Source organism: Oratosquilla oratoria, chromosome 40 (genome assembly GCF_046742065.1).
Source record: "Oratosquilla oratoria isolate Oo_2021 chromosome 40, ASM4674206v1, whole genome shotgun sequence".
Lineage (NCBI taxonomy): Eukaryota > Metazoa > Arthropoda > Malacostraca > Stomatopoda > Squillidae > Oratosquilla > Oratosquilla oratoria.
Genome location: NC_134816.1, coordinates 28,121,102 through 28,138,189, shown reverse-complemented (window position 1 = coordinate 28,138,189; position 17,088 = coordinate 28,121,102). Strand labels below are relative to the sequence as shown.

The following is a 17,088-nucleotide window of genomic DNA, read 5'->3' as shown; positions in this document are numbered from 1 at the left end:
AATGCATCAATCTGTTTGGGGGCAAAAAAAAAAAAAAAAAGCACATTCAGTAAAGAATATCTATTACATGCATAGACTGAACATCAAATATCAGTAAGAACAATCAACTTAAGACTTTTCACAATATCCTTACCTCAACCAAATGTTGGATAAACCTGTAGGACCTGTTTCCAGTGCCTATCTACCTCTGCAGGTAATCCAATGATGAATGTTGTCACTCCATTGCCTCGAGGCTCTTAACAGCAGCCCCCAGGAAACCAAACTGAAAATCTATTCACTCATTCTGTGTGGTGGCTGCATCTATGGAATGGCTTCTGCTGCCAAGCTGATTCAGTCAGCAATATTTCAGTGCACTGGTGACCTAAAGTATATTACATAAGCACAACCACATCTTTTAAGGAGTTTATGGCTACATTGTAGGCTAAAGAAACAAGTTATCATTGCCAGCATTTATTTAAGCAGTTAATACACAGCAACCACCAACTGCTTTTATTTTCTCTTCTGCACTGCGCGAGAAGAATCGGGCCTTTACGATGACTGGCTGCTTAGGAAGATTACCCTTGCCAAGTACTTTGTAGAAACCCTGTGAACAAAAGGCAAAACCACTTTCAATGCCCGAGCTTTGGTGAATTTACTCTTTATAAGCAATTTTCTCAACCTACATTCCCACAAATGAAAGAAATCGCATTTCACCTAACACCACCCATCCCTTCTAGTTTGTACTTTACATTGCAGGTAAAATGGGACTTCTCTCTTCCACATCTATAAACAAAATTTTATATAGAGGAATGGGTCATACTTACAGACTGGACAACATCAATCACTGGTGCCTTATCTGCGACTTCAGCGTACTTTAGTCTCGTCTGCTCAGTAACAAGAGACCAGAGCCTATCCAGGTTGATTGTGGGACAATATTTGTGATTCTTGTGAAGATGGAAATTTCTCATACCAAGCTGTTGAAGAGGAGCACCATTAAGAAATACAACAACAACAAAGGACACAAAAATTACAAGAAATATATCAGAAAGAACGCTCAACAGTTGTACGTATTCTGTCCGCCCGTTCACAATTTCATCATTTAGAAGTGGTCACGTTACCCAAAAATTGAAAGATTCTAACACCTAAAATTACATTGTTGCCAACTCAATTTCAACATGCAGTGACCATTTATTCAAAATCTCAATTGAAATTAGTATTCTATTCCTCTTTTTCTATAAAGAATAAACAACCCAATACTCACCTTTCCAAAGTAACCAGGATGGTACTTATCGAAGTTGATTCTGTGATGGTGGCTACCACCAGCATTACCACGACCTCCAGGATGCTTGCGGTGCTTACCTGAAAAAATTTTAATTCCATAAAAACCTCTATTCTGAAGAGTAACTTCCAACTTACTTTCTATTTTTGGTGTACATTTACATTTGCGTAAGTTTCAAATGTACAACTGATAGGTTATAGAGCCAGACTAGGTTGTAAAATATAGGATAGCGGGTCCAATTGCGACAGTGGAAGATGCCGAGAAAATCGCACAAGCTAGGCTATTACTGCAAGAACAGGAAGAAATGAAAGCCAGAAAGACACCTGAATCTGGCATAATGTGAAAACAAATAGTAAACTTCAAATGCAAAAGGTAACTTTCTACAAACATGCCAACAAAAGAATTTAATGATTAATATTATATTGTCAAATAGCTTATGATGCCTACTAGTTTCTACCATAAACAAGTTGTTTAACCCTCCCCCCACCCCTATCACAATCTTAGGGTTATGTTGGCAATATAGATTACCAGATAGCAGGTCCACCACACTGTCAGTAATCAAGTAAACCTGGGGCCATAGAGCCTTTTCCAGGACTACTGTATCCCAGTGTGAAAAACAAAAATGCATATTTCTTATGAAAAAGGGCTATGGTAACTTTAAAAACCAAACATGGCCCTAAATGTGGACAAGTTTGAGCTCCCGAGATACGGCCCACTCTAAGACCTGAAAGCAGACAACCTACAAGTGTAACCAAATGCCCACTGAAGCCAGTAACTCTGTGCAAGATATAAAAGGGCACATGAGTCATGACCTAACTTTCACAGGGCAAGTCGAGACAGCCGTTAAGAATACCAGAAAGTTCTAATGGGGATCTGAATTTCTTACATGATGAATAGACAATTCATGCTAACCCTGTGGAAGACCCTAGTCCTACCAAGATGGCTGTGAGCAACTCCAGTCCCCATACAAAGAAGGGGAAATAGCCAAATTGGATGCAATACAGAGGACCTTCACAAGCAAAATAGAGGGCATGCAATGGTTTAATTACTGGGATAGACTAAAGAAACTTTGCCTCTACCCCTCCCGAGATGTGAATGATGACTCTACCAACCAGATGAGCAGAAGGCCTGTCCACCAGTCCACCATGGCTTCACATACACAGGGACACACCTCTTTAATTCTGCCCCAATAGAGATAAGACTACCGGAATCACACCTGATAGCTTACAAAAACAGCTGGACAAGTGGCTACAAACAATGCCTGACTAGCCCCCTACTCCTTGGTATATCATCCACAAGACTATCACACTCCAATCATTAAGGCAGACTTTGGAGACGTGAAGCTGCCTGGAGACCATGGACACCCCATGTCAACAGTCGTTGGATGAAATTTTACCAAGTAAACGAAGGGTACGCAAATAATCCATTGGTAATTCTCCAAAAGCGTACACCTAAGCAATGTATCAATAGAAAATTAAATATTAACTTTGTGAATTATAATAAATCAATGTAATACATTTGTAATGGTGATCCACAAAATGTTGCTAAAAGCAATACAATGACTACAACTCTGATAACGGCAAGCTTCAAGACGCCAGGTTTTTGTTTGTCGAAGACTAACTCATGGAAGTCTAATGAATAGATCTAGTCCATCTTTAACTAACCTTACCTCTTATGGTGTACACATCTAACATCCCAAGAGGTCATTGGATTAAACTAGACCAATTTACTAGACTTCCATTAGTTTATCTTTGATAAACTAACCCAATTGTGACATCTCAAAGCTTGCAGATGTCCAAGTTGTGGCTAGTGTATTGCTTTTAGCAACTTTTGTTGTTGTTATCTGCCAGTAAGTGTATTTTACATTGATATATCTTAACGGCAAATATAGCATTAGAAAATTAAACATTTTGTAAATTATAATAAATCCATATATGTTTTTCTAGGCAGAAATCGATAACGGAAATTTTTGCTACACTTACTTAGCCGCTCGAGATGCAATTTTTTGTTTTGATAGAGGCAGTGGCCAAAGAAATTACAATATGATAAATTCATCTATTCTAACCTAACCTGCATTCAGTAAGGCAATACCTGTAATTCTCTTGGTTATCAGGTTTACTGTCTTCAGGAATGTTGCCAGCCAGTTTTTGCATCTGATCAGATTGGACAGGGGGTTGCATAGTTTTAAAAATATATACATAGAGAGGTACTACATATCACTGAGGGATTCCAGGCCTCGGTACCCACTCCTTGATATCACGCCAAAGTTGCTCGACAGTCTGCATGTGAATATCTTGATCATCTGGGTGAACAAAGTTTTAGAAGTGATTTATAGTGTGGCACATATAGCCAACATCTCCGAGGTTACAGAAGGTACGCCAACTGTCACTGAAAATTATGTCCCCTGGCCTGACAAAATAGCAAACGAGGGGCATTACAATCTCTGTATCCCTCTTCTCTCCCTCAGGGTCACCGAAAACAAGAAAGTGCCCCTTGAATTCCCTTTCTTTCCCCCCAAACATCCACACCCGAGACTGAAGTCTTCCAATGTTTGCATGCCTGCAAGTAACAAGTGTCTCGTCTACTTCCATCATAATGCCTGGTCTACCAATTGGTTTCTGATGATTATACCACTCCTGGCAAACTTCACTGCAAAAGTTGTCCCAGTCTACACTTGTTCCAGATTACAAAGGAGGAGCATGCAGACTAGAAGACCACATCACAAATGGCATTTTCGTTTTCTTTTTTAACCGCACCTATTTATGAAACAGACCAACTGCTCTTCAGAAACCTTATGTCGCTCATGCTAAAAGTGCATTTACCCTTTGCCCAAGCAATGTAATATGCACACATCCCCATATGTTGGTCCACATGGAACTAGCAAAACTTCTTACATCTCAGGCAATTTACAGATGACGGCAGAAACACACATTCTCTTAAGTCTATGGAAGCCCCACTGCCTTTGTAACACCTCTTCATGGTGTCACCAAGAATTGGAGAACACCCAGTACACAACATCAATGCCATCATCAAACTGACATTGATAGGACTGGGTACACATGATGTCTCAATCTATTTGCGGCTTCATTCGGTAATATATTTGCTTTAAGCAGGGCTGAACAGACATGCCATCTCAATCATATGATCAGCTTCATTTGGTAGTATATTTGATTTTAACAACTTTCTTTTATTGATTTCCAAGAAATACATACAATGATGTATTATATTTAAAAATTTAATAATTATTTGTTATTGTTTTAGTTGTGAATACCTACGCAATATAGCATGAGAAAATTAAATATCAATTTTGTAAACTATAATAAACAATATAGGTCAGAGGTTGCTGATGCTTAAAGAAAATGGAGAAAGGGAAATAAGCCAGTTGTTTGCTGACGACACCGCTTGTAGAAGGATCAGAGGAGGGATTCAGGAAGTTAGTGAAAGAAGGGAGCCGATGATAAATGTGGGCAAAAGCAAGGTGAAGAGATGTACAAGGGGAGAGGGTGACAGCAGGCTGGAAGTGGGCATTAACCCCTTCCATACGGTGCCGCACACGTAGGCGTCATGGACTTAGATCTCAGTGGCAGCAGCTAATGCCAGCCGTACGACGTGTCGTAATAATACTGGCATCATAGAAAATATAGTCACCGCTTATATCGATCGTTCTCTCTTTCACCCGCGAATTTTGAATACCACAGAGAATGGGATTCAGGGCACATTTGAGAGAATGTAAAAACACAGGGGCGACTACAATAAATATAATCAAGACGCCGATATGGCAGCCTCGCGAATACACTCGCTCCCCATGACGCCTACGTGTGCGGCACCGTATGGAAGGGGTTAAGGGAGACTAGAGGAAGTGGATAGTTTTAGATACTTGGGTGCGAATGTGGCAGGAATGGGAGGAGTGGGGGTGTAGGTAGAATGTAGATTGAGAAGCGAGTGGATTAAATAGTGTAATAAGAAAGAGACATCTGGGAATGGATGCTTAGAGGTTATATGAAGGAGTGATTGTGCCGACTGCACTGTACAGGGCCAAATCATGGAACATAGGAGAGGAAGAGGAGTTTGAATGCGTTTCAGATGAAATGTCTGAAATATGATAGGGTTACTGGGCTAGACAGTGATGATGAGGTGAGGAGAACAGGGGTGGAAAGGGAGTTGAAAGATAGGGTTGATGAAAGAGTATTAGGATGGTTTGAACACATGGAAAGAATGAGTGAAGATAGATTAGTAAAAGAGGTGTGGAAGGCAGAGGTGGAGAGAGTGAATATGAGGGGGCATCCTAGGATGAGATGGATGGATAGAGTAAAAGGGGCATTACTAAAGAGAGGAATGTCTGTTGAGGAAGGACGGGAGGACAGAAGATAGGGTTGTGTATGGATGATGCTGTAATGCATGAGGGGGAGTGGGTGGGGGATGGGGGGTGAGGAAGTATGTATGAGAATTTCATGCAGCCTGAAGGGATTTCTCCCCCATCTTCTTTTCTGCATGAGGAGACGGGGAGGGGAGGGGTTGCCGAATTAACGAAGTGGCCTTGCTGTGGATGTGCTGTCTTGTGACACTGCTTCTGACCCAGGGCAGTGGGCAGGATGCAGGGATGACTGGTCATCCAAGAGGTGCCAAGATGAGAGGGAGGGAAGTGGAATATGTAGGGGATGGAATGGGCAGGAGTGGTTTCTGTGCCTTTTTATTTTTGGCTACCCCCCTGTAAAAGGGAAAAAAAGGCTTTGGTATATGTATGCATGTAATATGCAATTTTCTTGGGGTTAAAAATAATAATAATAATAATAAATCAATAATATAAAAAAAATTGATACAAGCAAATATACTAACAAAGCAGTTAAGATACAGTCCAGACGCCATGTCGTCTGTCCAGTCCAATCACTGCCAATTAGATGAAGGCTTTCATATTGTGGACCAGGTATTCTCCAACACCAATTGACATTAATAAGCACTGTTACGAAATAAATAGGGTTTCTTTGGACTTTTTGCGAGAACACGGGGTTCTACCATCGTCTGTTAATTAACAGAGGTAAAATAATAATCAGGCTGTCAACATCCATAATGACAACCCAGATGATCTTTAAAATTTGAGGTACCGAATTACTTAATATAGGTTATGTTGGTTTGTTTGGTTAGCTTAGATCAGGTTAGAATAGATGAATTTATCATCCGTTCATTTCTTCGACCTCAGCATCTATTAAAAACATGGCGTATCATTCAACCGCCATGACTATTGTTAATCTGTTTTAGCAACTTTATCAATTCCCACCAAGAAAATCACATATGTTGATTATAATTTACTAAATCTTCTATTGCTTTATCGCATAGGTGTGCACTTCTGAAAATTTACCAATTAATTTTCTCATACAATAGCACAAAGGTGTGCACTTCAGAAATAATACTGTATTAGTTGTGCACACCTACACAATATAGCATTAGAAAATTAATATCAATTTACAAATTAAAATACATGAACATAGTATGCAATTTTCTTGGTATGGGAGAAAAAAAAAAAAATGCTACAATCTACTAACACACGAAGCCACTAGGATGCAGTAAAGATGCCATGTTATCTACCCGTGCCAGTCACTGTCAGACGATGGCTTTCACGTGGACCGGGCATTCTCCAACCACAGAGGACGTAAATAAGCATTGTTACAAAGACAATACGGCTTCCTTAGTCTTTATGAGGGAACAAGAGACTCTGCTGTTGTCTTATTGCCTATGGTACAATAATAATCAGGTCGTCAGCATCATAATGACAACCCAGATAATTTTTGGAATTTCAGGTACAGAATTCCTAAATACAGGTTAGTAAGTTAATAAGGATTGCAGAGACTAATTTATCATCCATTCATTCCTTCGACCTCAATGTTTTTCAACACATGGCATATCATTCAATTACTGCATCTTTGTTCGTATACTGGTTTCAGCAACTTTTTTGTTATCGATGTCCACCAAGAAAAGCGCATATTACGTTGGTGTATTATAATTTACAAAATTAATAATCTTTTGTTTTACCACATAGGTGTGCACAACTAAAAATTTACCAAAATAAAATTTGGCAAATCCTTAATTTTTTAGCATGGGAGGAATATAGCAATAGAAAATTAAATATCAATTTTGTAAATTAAAATGTATAAACGTAATATGCAATTTTGTGTGCGGAAATGAAAATAAAAATACCTTGCTACAAGCTAAATATGCTAATGAACGAAGTCATGCTGGATGCCGACATCGAAGAAATGAAAGGATGATATATTCCTCTAAGGTAAGCTAAACTAAACTAACCTAACCGGTAAATCTTTAGTTTTGACCATGGAAGGAATATAGCAATAGAAAATTAAATATTAATTTGAATACTCCGCAAGCTGAGAGTGGTTGAAAAGCCCGCCAACGTCTCTCACGACGACGAGGACGAGCCAGACATCTATTTTGCAGGTAATGATTTATTAAACACAGGTTAGGTTAAGTTAGATTAGTTTACTCTAGTTTAGTTTACCTTAGATGAATTTATCATCCTTTCACTTCTTTGACATCGAACAAACATGGCGTACCATTTGTCGTACACGACTTCACTAAAGAAATCTGTTTTAGCACCTTTTTTGTTTTTCATTTCCGCACACAAAATTGCATATTACGTTGATACATTTTAATTTACAAAATAAATATTTAATTTTCTAGTTATATTCCTCCCATGGTCGAAACTAAAGATTTACCTAAAATTTTAATTTAAATCCCTAATATTGATATATCACATGTGTTCACTTCTAAAATATCAACCCATTACTGCTATAGAAACTAGCATCAGAATCTACGAATATTTATCTAGCCCACTATTTTCCAAGCTACTTCCCCTCCTCCACATTCTTGGGGGCCTATGGGGAAATGGGGCAGGGGAGGGGGGGGGGGCTTAAAGAGTGGAGACAATGGCAGAAACAAGTAATTTCCTTAACCTACTGTGCGAGTGAGCGAGATGAAAATTCACAACTACCTCAGCATTATCACTCAACACCTATTTACTTGTTCGACAATTTTCATTTTGATACACATTTAGTGCTTCCTATTAATTTCCCAGGGGCTGTACCACATAATCCACAGTAAATGGGTTTGAAATTACTTCCAAATGTGGGTATTATCATATTATAGGCACGCGCGAATCCACACGCGGCGCCAATGTCAACCATGTACTGTTTACATCGCCATTTTTTGCGGCCCACTAGCTTTTGTTTAGCTTGGTTTGAATGCTTGCTCCGTTCAGCGCATGCGCAAGATATTCAAATTACCTTGTTGTTTTGCAAATGTATGCCCAATTCTTACAATAAAAATTTTTTCAGCAATTTAAACGGAAATTTGTTTATCAAACTTGGCAACATATTTTTCCGAGTAAAATATTAAGGTAAGGCATCACAAAATATTATTTCAATTTATATAAACATGTTTATCAACTTATTTTCTCCCAGAAATGAGAAGCTTAAGATCGTTGATCACTTGATGTTTGAGCTTAGGGTCATCACATGTAGGCATATGGTCATGAGCAAAACCATGCGCGGCGCCGATATCGCCATCTTTTGCGCCCCGTTGTATTTTGATTTTTGTTTGGCTTAGTTTGAATGCTTGGAGCGTTCAGCACATCCGCAGGGTATTAAAATTATCTTGTTAAATAAGTTTATGCCCAGTTCTTCAAAATTTACTAATTCTTGTCGGTTTCAACCCAATTTTTTATATTAGCCTTGGCAAATTATTTATCTGAGTAAAAGTGTAATGGCAAGAAACTAAATCATATAATATTGAATGTAATAATGTTGTTTATTAGCCTCTATTCTACCGGATATGAGCAACTTTGAAATCGTTGGTAATAGCGCAGTTGTGCAATCTAAATTTCTTGAAGATTAGATGCCCATTCGACATATTGTTGCCATGGCAACGTGATAGGTGTCAGTAAGAACGGTGTAAGAGGAAAGTCCTGCATTGTTTTTGACATGCTTAGGATATTTTTGGACCCATAAAAACTGTGCATGTCAGTTGGGCCAGCGGTTTGGATTTTATTGATTATTTCTAAATTGACAACAGTTGCCATGGCAACGTGATAGATATTTGTAAGAATGGTGTCAGAAGAAGGTCCTGCAATGTTATTGATATGCTCAGGTGTTTTATTGACCCATAAAACCTAGAAATGCCAAGTTGCATGTCAGTTGGGCCAGGGGTTTGGATTTTATTTATGATAATCTGAAAATTGACAACTTCATGGTTGCCATGAAAAGGCAAATATGGTATGATGGAGATATCTTGCATTGTTTTTGACATACTCATGTGATTTGATGATCCTTAAAACCCAAGTATTCCGAATTTGATAAAATTGGACCAGTGGTTTTGAGTTAACGTGTATTTCTATACCGAAATCTTTACAAATGACCACCCTTAATTCTAACATTTTGCTATGGTGAAGTCTAGCCAAAAATGCGGGCTAAAAAAATCATTCAAAAAACCGTATCTCACTTATTTTTTGAGCTATTTAAAAAAAAATAAAAAGCATTTTGTTTATAATAAAATTGCCTTTCATATTCAACAATAATTTAAGTTAAAAAAAAATGAAAATTCTGTGACCGTACCTACATATTATTATTTTAATATAAAGTAGGTACCCCCGAATCCACGCGCGGCGCCACCGTCGACCATGTATTGTTTTCATGGCCATATGTTGTGGCCCACTAGATTTTATTTAGTTCAATCTGAATGCTTCCCGCGCTTAGCGCATGCGAAAGATATTCAAATTATCTTGTTTTGCAAGTGTAAGGCTAATTCTTGAAATAGAAACAAATTTTCAACGATTTAAACGGAAATTTGGTTATCAAACTCGGCAACATAGTTTTCCCCAAGTAAAAATATTTGGGTAAGGAATCTCTAAACATAATTTTAAGTTACATAAACAAGTTTATCAACTTATTTTCTCCCGGACATGAGAAGCTTAATATCGTTTAGCACTTCATATTTGAGCTTAGCGCACCAGAATGTAGCCATATCACCCATGAATCTGATGCATCCAGTTCGCGTTCCATTTTGTTTACTTATTACCATTGACGACCAATATCACACAATGACAGTTTTTGTTCAAATGCATAATTTATATATAAAAAATAGCATATGGTTTCATTATTTGACATATTTTCTTGTGTCATTTCCATGTAGAATGATCAAAGAGAAGTTACGTTTTTATCCTACACAAAATTTTCAACCTGCAACCAACGCCGTCATTGTTTGGGTTTTGTCGGCGTTGGTTGCCGGCTGATCATTTTTCAGAGGATAAAAACGTAACTTCTCTTTGATCATTTTACGTGGAAATTGTCCATTTTATAGAAACTAGGTCTATTAATAATGCAACCATGTGCTATTTTTTATATATAAATTATGCATTTGAGCAAAAACCATCATTGTGTGGTTTTGGTCGGCGTTGGTTGACTTCGGTCGGCGTTTAGCAAGACACACCATTGACAGCTTCATGGTTGCCATGAAAAGGCAAATATGTAGGTACCCCCACAAAAATTTCAAAAAACAAATAACCCTTGAATTATTGTTGCATATGAAAGACAACTTTATTAGAAACAAAATGCTTTTTAAATTTTTGAAATAGCTAAAAATAAGGGAGATACGATTTTTTAATTATTTTTTTAGCCCGCATTTTTGGCTAGACTTTACCATAACAAAGTGTTAGAATTAAGGGTGGTGTTTTGTAAAGATTTCGGTAAAGAAATACACATTAACTCTAAACCACTGGTCCAATTTAATTAAAATTCTGAATACTTGGGTTTTATGGATTAACAAATCACATGAGCATGTCAAAAACAATGTGAGACATCTCCATCATACCATATTTGCCTTTTCATGGCAATCATGAAGCTGTCAATGGTGGGTCTCGCTAAGCGCCGACCGAAGTCAACCAACGCTGACCAAAACGACACAATAACGGTTTTTGCTCAAATGCATAATATATATATAAAAAATAGCATACGGTTGCATTATTTGACCTATTTTCTTTAAAATGTGTGATTTCCATGTAAAATGATCGAAGAGAAGTTACGCTTTTATCCTCTGTAAAATTACCAACCGGCAACCAACGCCGACCAAACCCAACCAATGACGGCTTTTGCATGACAAAAACGTAACTTCTCTTTGATGATTTTACATGGGATTCACACATTTTAAAGTAAATATGTCAAATAATGCAATCATATGCTATTTTTTATATATAAATTATGCATTTGGGCAAAAACCGTCATTGCGTGGTTTTGGTTTTGGTCGACGTTGGTCGGCAGTTGGTAATTTTGTAGAGGATAAAAACGTAACTTCTCTTTGATGATTTTACATGGAAGTCACACATTTTAAAGAAAATAGGTCAGACAATACAACCATATGCTAATTTTTATTTAAAATTATACATTTGAGCAAAAGCCAGCGTTTTGGTTTGGTCGGCCTTGGTTGCCGGTTAGTAATTTTGCAGAGGATAAAAACGTAACTTCTCTTCGATCATTTTACATGGAAATCACACATTTTGAAGAAAATATGTCAAATAATGCAACCATGTGCTATTTTTTATATATAAATAATGCATTTAAGCAAAAACCGTCATTGTGTGGTTTTGGTCGTCAATGGTGGTGTAAACAAAATCAAATACGAACTGGACGCTTAAGATTCATGGGTGATATGCCTATATGTGCGGACCCTAAGCTCAAACATTAAGTGATCAACGCTCTTAAGCTTCTCATATCCGGGAGAAAATAGGTTGATAAACACGTTTATGTATATTTAAATAATATTTAGTGATACCTTACCTTAATATTTTTACTCGGAAAACTATGTTGCCCAGTTTGATAACCAAATTTCCGTTCGAATCGCTGAAGACAATTTCTATTTGAAGAATTGGGCATATACTTGCAAAACAACAAGGTAATTTTAATATCTTGCGCATCCGCTGAACGCGGGAAGCATTCAAATTAACTAAACAGAAGCTGGTGGTCCGCAAGAAATGGCGACTTAAACATTACATGGTCGACAGTGGCGCCGCGCGCGGATTCCGGGTTACCTAAACTATGGTATGATGGAGATGTCTCACATTGTTTTTGACATGCTCATGTGATTTGTTGATCCATAAAACCCAAGTATTCCAAATTTTTATAAAATTGGACCAGTGGTTTAGACTTAATGTGTATTTCGTTACCGAAATCTATACAAATTACCACCCTTAATTCTAACACTTTGTTATGGTAGTCTAGCCAAAAATGCGGGCTAAGAAAATAATTCAAAAAATCGTATCTCCCTTATTTTTCAAGCTATTTAAAAAATTTAAAAAGCATTTTGTTTCTAATAAAGTTGTCTTTCATATGCAACAATAATTTAAAGGTTAATTTTTTTTTTTTTGCAACACTAGATGCACTTCCACATGACATGTGCAGTTTCTCAAAATTCATCAACAATATGGTCTGCATGACCTTTGAAAAGTGGCAGTATGCATTGGAGGTCTCCATATATAAATAACAAGTATAACTAATAACTAGTGTGACATTACACATGAAATCCTGAACCATATTTCTTGTACAATGTAGGTACCCCGGAATCCGCGCGCGGCGCCACTGTCGACCATGTAATGTTTACGTCGCCATTTCTTACGGACCACCAGCTTCTGTTTAGTTAATTTGAATGCTTCCCCTGTTCAGCGGATGCGCAATATAATTAAAATTACCTTGTTGTTTTGCAAGTATATGCCCAATTCTTTAAATAGAAAATGTCTTCAGCGATTCGAACGGAAATTTGGTTATCAAACTCGGTAACATAGTTTTCCGAGTAAAAATATTAAGGTAAGGTATCACTAAATATTATTTAAATGTACATAAACGTGTTTATCAACCTATTTTCTCCCGGATATGAGAAGCTTAAGAGCGTTGATCACTTAATGTTTGAGCTTAGGGTCCGCACATATAGGCATATCACCCATGAATCTTAACCCTAGATTGGTGGAGGTGGCGCGCGCTGGCGATTCCCGTGACCACTGTATCCAAAAAGATACACAGAATAAAAAATTAAAATAAAATATATGCGTGTGTTTTTTGTCCATTTAAAGTTACTATAATATAAATATAGGGTTCGTAGAGTCCTGCTAATACAAAATTAACGTAATTCCAAAATAAAAAATGACAACTATGAACAATTGAAAAAAACTTTGACAGAAAATCAAAGGATTGAGATTACGTGTTCCTGAGCCTAATATAAGAGGAACTTGGTAAAAAAAACATTATAACAATGACCTACATATGTCCATTCATCTCATACAAAACCTTTAAAACCTCAATTGTACAAAAAAAACTTCGTCATGACTAAATGAATATGGGTGATTTTGGAAATGAATTTTTATGTGTAATGTGTAAAAATAATGCATGTACTTATTTTTCTTTTATGAAATTGTGTTTCTATGTGAAACATATATTCTTTGTATGAAATTGCACTTACATAGAGACGGAAGTGGAGTGTGAGAGGGGGAGGGGGGGGATTGGTGCGTAGGCCTATGCACTGAGGGAGAGGAGGTAACCGGATGTGGAATTTAGAGGGGGAGGGAAGACAGGATGTAATGACAGCACTCAAATCCCTATGAGGACCTTCTAAGCATTCAATAAATGTCTCTGGCGACGCAAAAAATATAAATAGGTGATATTGCGAGCACTGTGCCACCTTGGCCCTCTGTCCTAGAACCCTCATTTAGTCACGATGGTTATATTATTACTTTCATTTATTGTCACCGACGTATTATCACAACCATGTTGAAACTCATGAGAGTTTACATGCTGTGCTAACTCATCTTCAGTGTAGTATATAGTACGTTTCATTTTTGGTTTCGACAACCTAAAATGAAATTGAAAAAACTATATAATGACAATTCCTTCTCTATTATAGAGTTGTGTATACAATTATAGTATTTTTTTCTACCTATACAATACAAAATTTTTGTTTCTAAGCTACCATGTGAAGATATATAATGATTTGACTTTTCCCATCTGACGTCCACAAGCGTAGCATATCCGGTAGGAACTGGACCAATCGGATACACACTACCTTATAGGGGCTATATTATGTATCCAGATGGGGTAAAAACACCCTTAAAAGAAAAAATATAATAATTACTGATAACTCAAACAATAAAAGTTACCACATAGGCATTATTGTGGACAAAAAAGCCCGCGAAAAGTGTGTATCCAATTGGCCCCGCTCCACCAATCTAGGGTTAAGCGTCCAGTTCGTATTTGATTTTGTTTACACCACCATTGACGACCAAAACCACACAATGACGGTTTTTGCTTAAATGCATTATTTATATATAAAGAATAGCACATGGTTGCATTATTTGACATATTTTCTTCAAAATGTGTGATTTCCATGTAAAATGATCGAAGAGAAGTTACGTTTTTATCATCTGCAAAATTACTAACCGGCAACCAAGGCCGACCAAACCAAAACGCTGGCTTTTGCTCAAATGTATAATTTTAAATAAAAATTAGCATATGGTTGTATTGTCTGACCTATTTTCTTTAAAATGTGTGACTTCCATGTAAAATCATCAAAGAGAAGTTACGTTTTTATCCTCTACAAAATTACCAACCGCCAACTGCCGACCAACGTCGACCAAAGCCAAAACCACGCAATGACGGTTTTTGCCCAAATGCATAATTTATATATAAAAAATAGCATATGATTGCATTATTTGACATATTTACTTTAAAATGTGTGAATCCCATGTAAAATCATCAAAGAGAAGTTACGTTTTTGTCATGCAAAAGCCGTCATTGGTTGGGTTTGGTCGGCGTTGGTTGCCGGTTGGTAATTTTACAGAGGATAAAAGCGTAACTTCTCTTCGATCATTTTACATGGAAATCACACATTTTAAAGAAAATAGGTCAAATAATGCAACCATATGCTATTTTTTATATATATATTATGCATTTGAGCAAAAACCGTTGTTGTGTCGTTTTGGTCAGCGTTGGTTGCCTTCGGTCGGCGCTTAGCGAGACCCACCATTGACAGCTTCATGATTGCCATGAAAAGGCAAATATGGTATGATGGAGATGTCTCACATTGTTTTTGACATGCTCATGTGATTTGTTAACCCTTAAAACCCAAGTATACCGAATTTTAATTAAATTGGACCAGTGGTTTAGAGTTAATGTGTATTTCTTTACCGAAATCTTTACAAAATACCACCCTTAATTCTAACACTTTGTTATGGTAAAGTCTAGCCAAAAATGCGGGCTAAAAAAATAATTTAAAAAATCGTATCTCCCTTATTTTTCAAGCTATTTCAAAAATTTAAAAAGCATTTTGTTTCTAATAAAGTTGTCTTTCATACGCAACAATAATTCAAGGGTTATTTGTTTTTTGAAAATTTTGTGGGGGTACCTATACAATGAGCTATTCTCCATGAATCATACCTAATGGAATAGTAATGTTCTGACAATCACCAACCAATACAAACAAGTTTCTTGGTAACCTCCAACCTGCCATCTCGACAACCAGTTACACCGGGATTAAACTAACTACAATTGGGCTTAGAACTTCATTATTGATACAAGACGGACAATCAACTGACGACTTCGATACTTACCGATTCGGCCGTGGCCGTGGCTTACGTGGCCACGTAGTTTCCTCGTCTTCTTCTTGTGGGTGGACTGAAGAATAGAGTGCGCATATATTTAATTACATCCACAATGCAGTTTGACCCCTATATAACAAATTAATTACCAAGCATGTTATGTTCACATACAAACAACGACTGTCAACAAAAACCCATGACAATTTTTAAGTCAAATTATTTCCAGTATATCACGCCCAATATGGACATATAGGCCCCGTAATCAAACAACGGTTTATTAATCCTTAAGACTTTCACTGTTAGACGTCAAAAATATATTTTTACTTCAAGATGTTTCACGATAAATAACGACGACTTCGTAGGGACCTACCATATTTCCTGGCCTGTTTACGGAAGGATCGACGGCAGAGACCTCTAGGCGAATGTAAACACTCCAATCACCGCACACAGCAAAGTAAGAGGAGATCCACAATGTTATTAAATTTTTCTAAAATAGAAATAAAAATTATTTGTTTCGGGATGAACAAGTAATCAATTTTGTTTTATATATAAATATATATGTATAAACATAGAGCTTGACTCAAACTTTACTGTATCCTTTAACCGCACTTATCTTCCCCTTAATTTCACTGTAGATGGGACTTCCATCTGGATAATTGCATAAGTCGTAAAGGGCAATGAAATTTAATTAAATTAGGATTTATCTTTCCGTTGTGAAATAGTCACAGTGTCCCCCGAGGAAAAAAATCGCCTGGCAGCATCCAGAAAACTTATCAATCCATCCATCAATCAGCCATCTGGAGTTCATTATCTTTTACGAGTCTCGTTTTACGCAACCTCGTTTAAATTTCTTTACATGCCTCTCGTTTTTTTTTCATCCAGTCAGCAACACATTGTTCCATCTGCCACCCATCTGAATTCCATTTTCCACTCCTCTATCGCCTCAACAATATTTTTTCACTCAAGTCTTCTCTCATGCCCAACTTGCCTTCTTTGTCTTACATCGTTATTCCCAGCATTGATCTCTCCAAGCGGCTTTGTTTCCATTATTTTTTTTATAAATTTCCAAGTCTCACATCCGTAAATCATTGCTGAGTTGCAAAATTGGCGTTTCATACATGAAAGTAGACCTTGTCATGATGAGTACGGGAAGATGATACAATTTCACCAAAGCTGCTAAATTCTGCCCCAG

The 17,088-nt window shown here is 37.2% G+C and overlaps 1 protein-coding gene across 1 annotated transcript; it reads right to left on the bottom strand.

Moving 5' to 3' along the window:
- Window positions 1-434: 434 nt before the first annotated feature.
- Window positions 435-16,354, bottom strand: RpL27A (ribosomal protein L27A). The gene is made up of 5 exons (XM_076177448.1): window positions 16,267-16,354; window positions 15,909-15,972; window positions 1,241-1,338; window positions 804-953; window positions 435-583 (listed from the first exon to the last, which is right to left on the bottom strand). The coding sequence occupies exons 1-5, from the start codon at window positions 16,267-16,269 to the stop codon at window positions 455-457; spliced, it is 444 nt and encodes a 147-aa protein (XP_076033563.1). The 5' UTR covers window positions 16,270-16,354; the 3' UTR covers window positions 435-454.
- Between the last annotated feature and the right edge of the window lie 734 nt (window positions 16,355-17,088).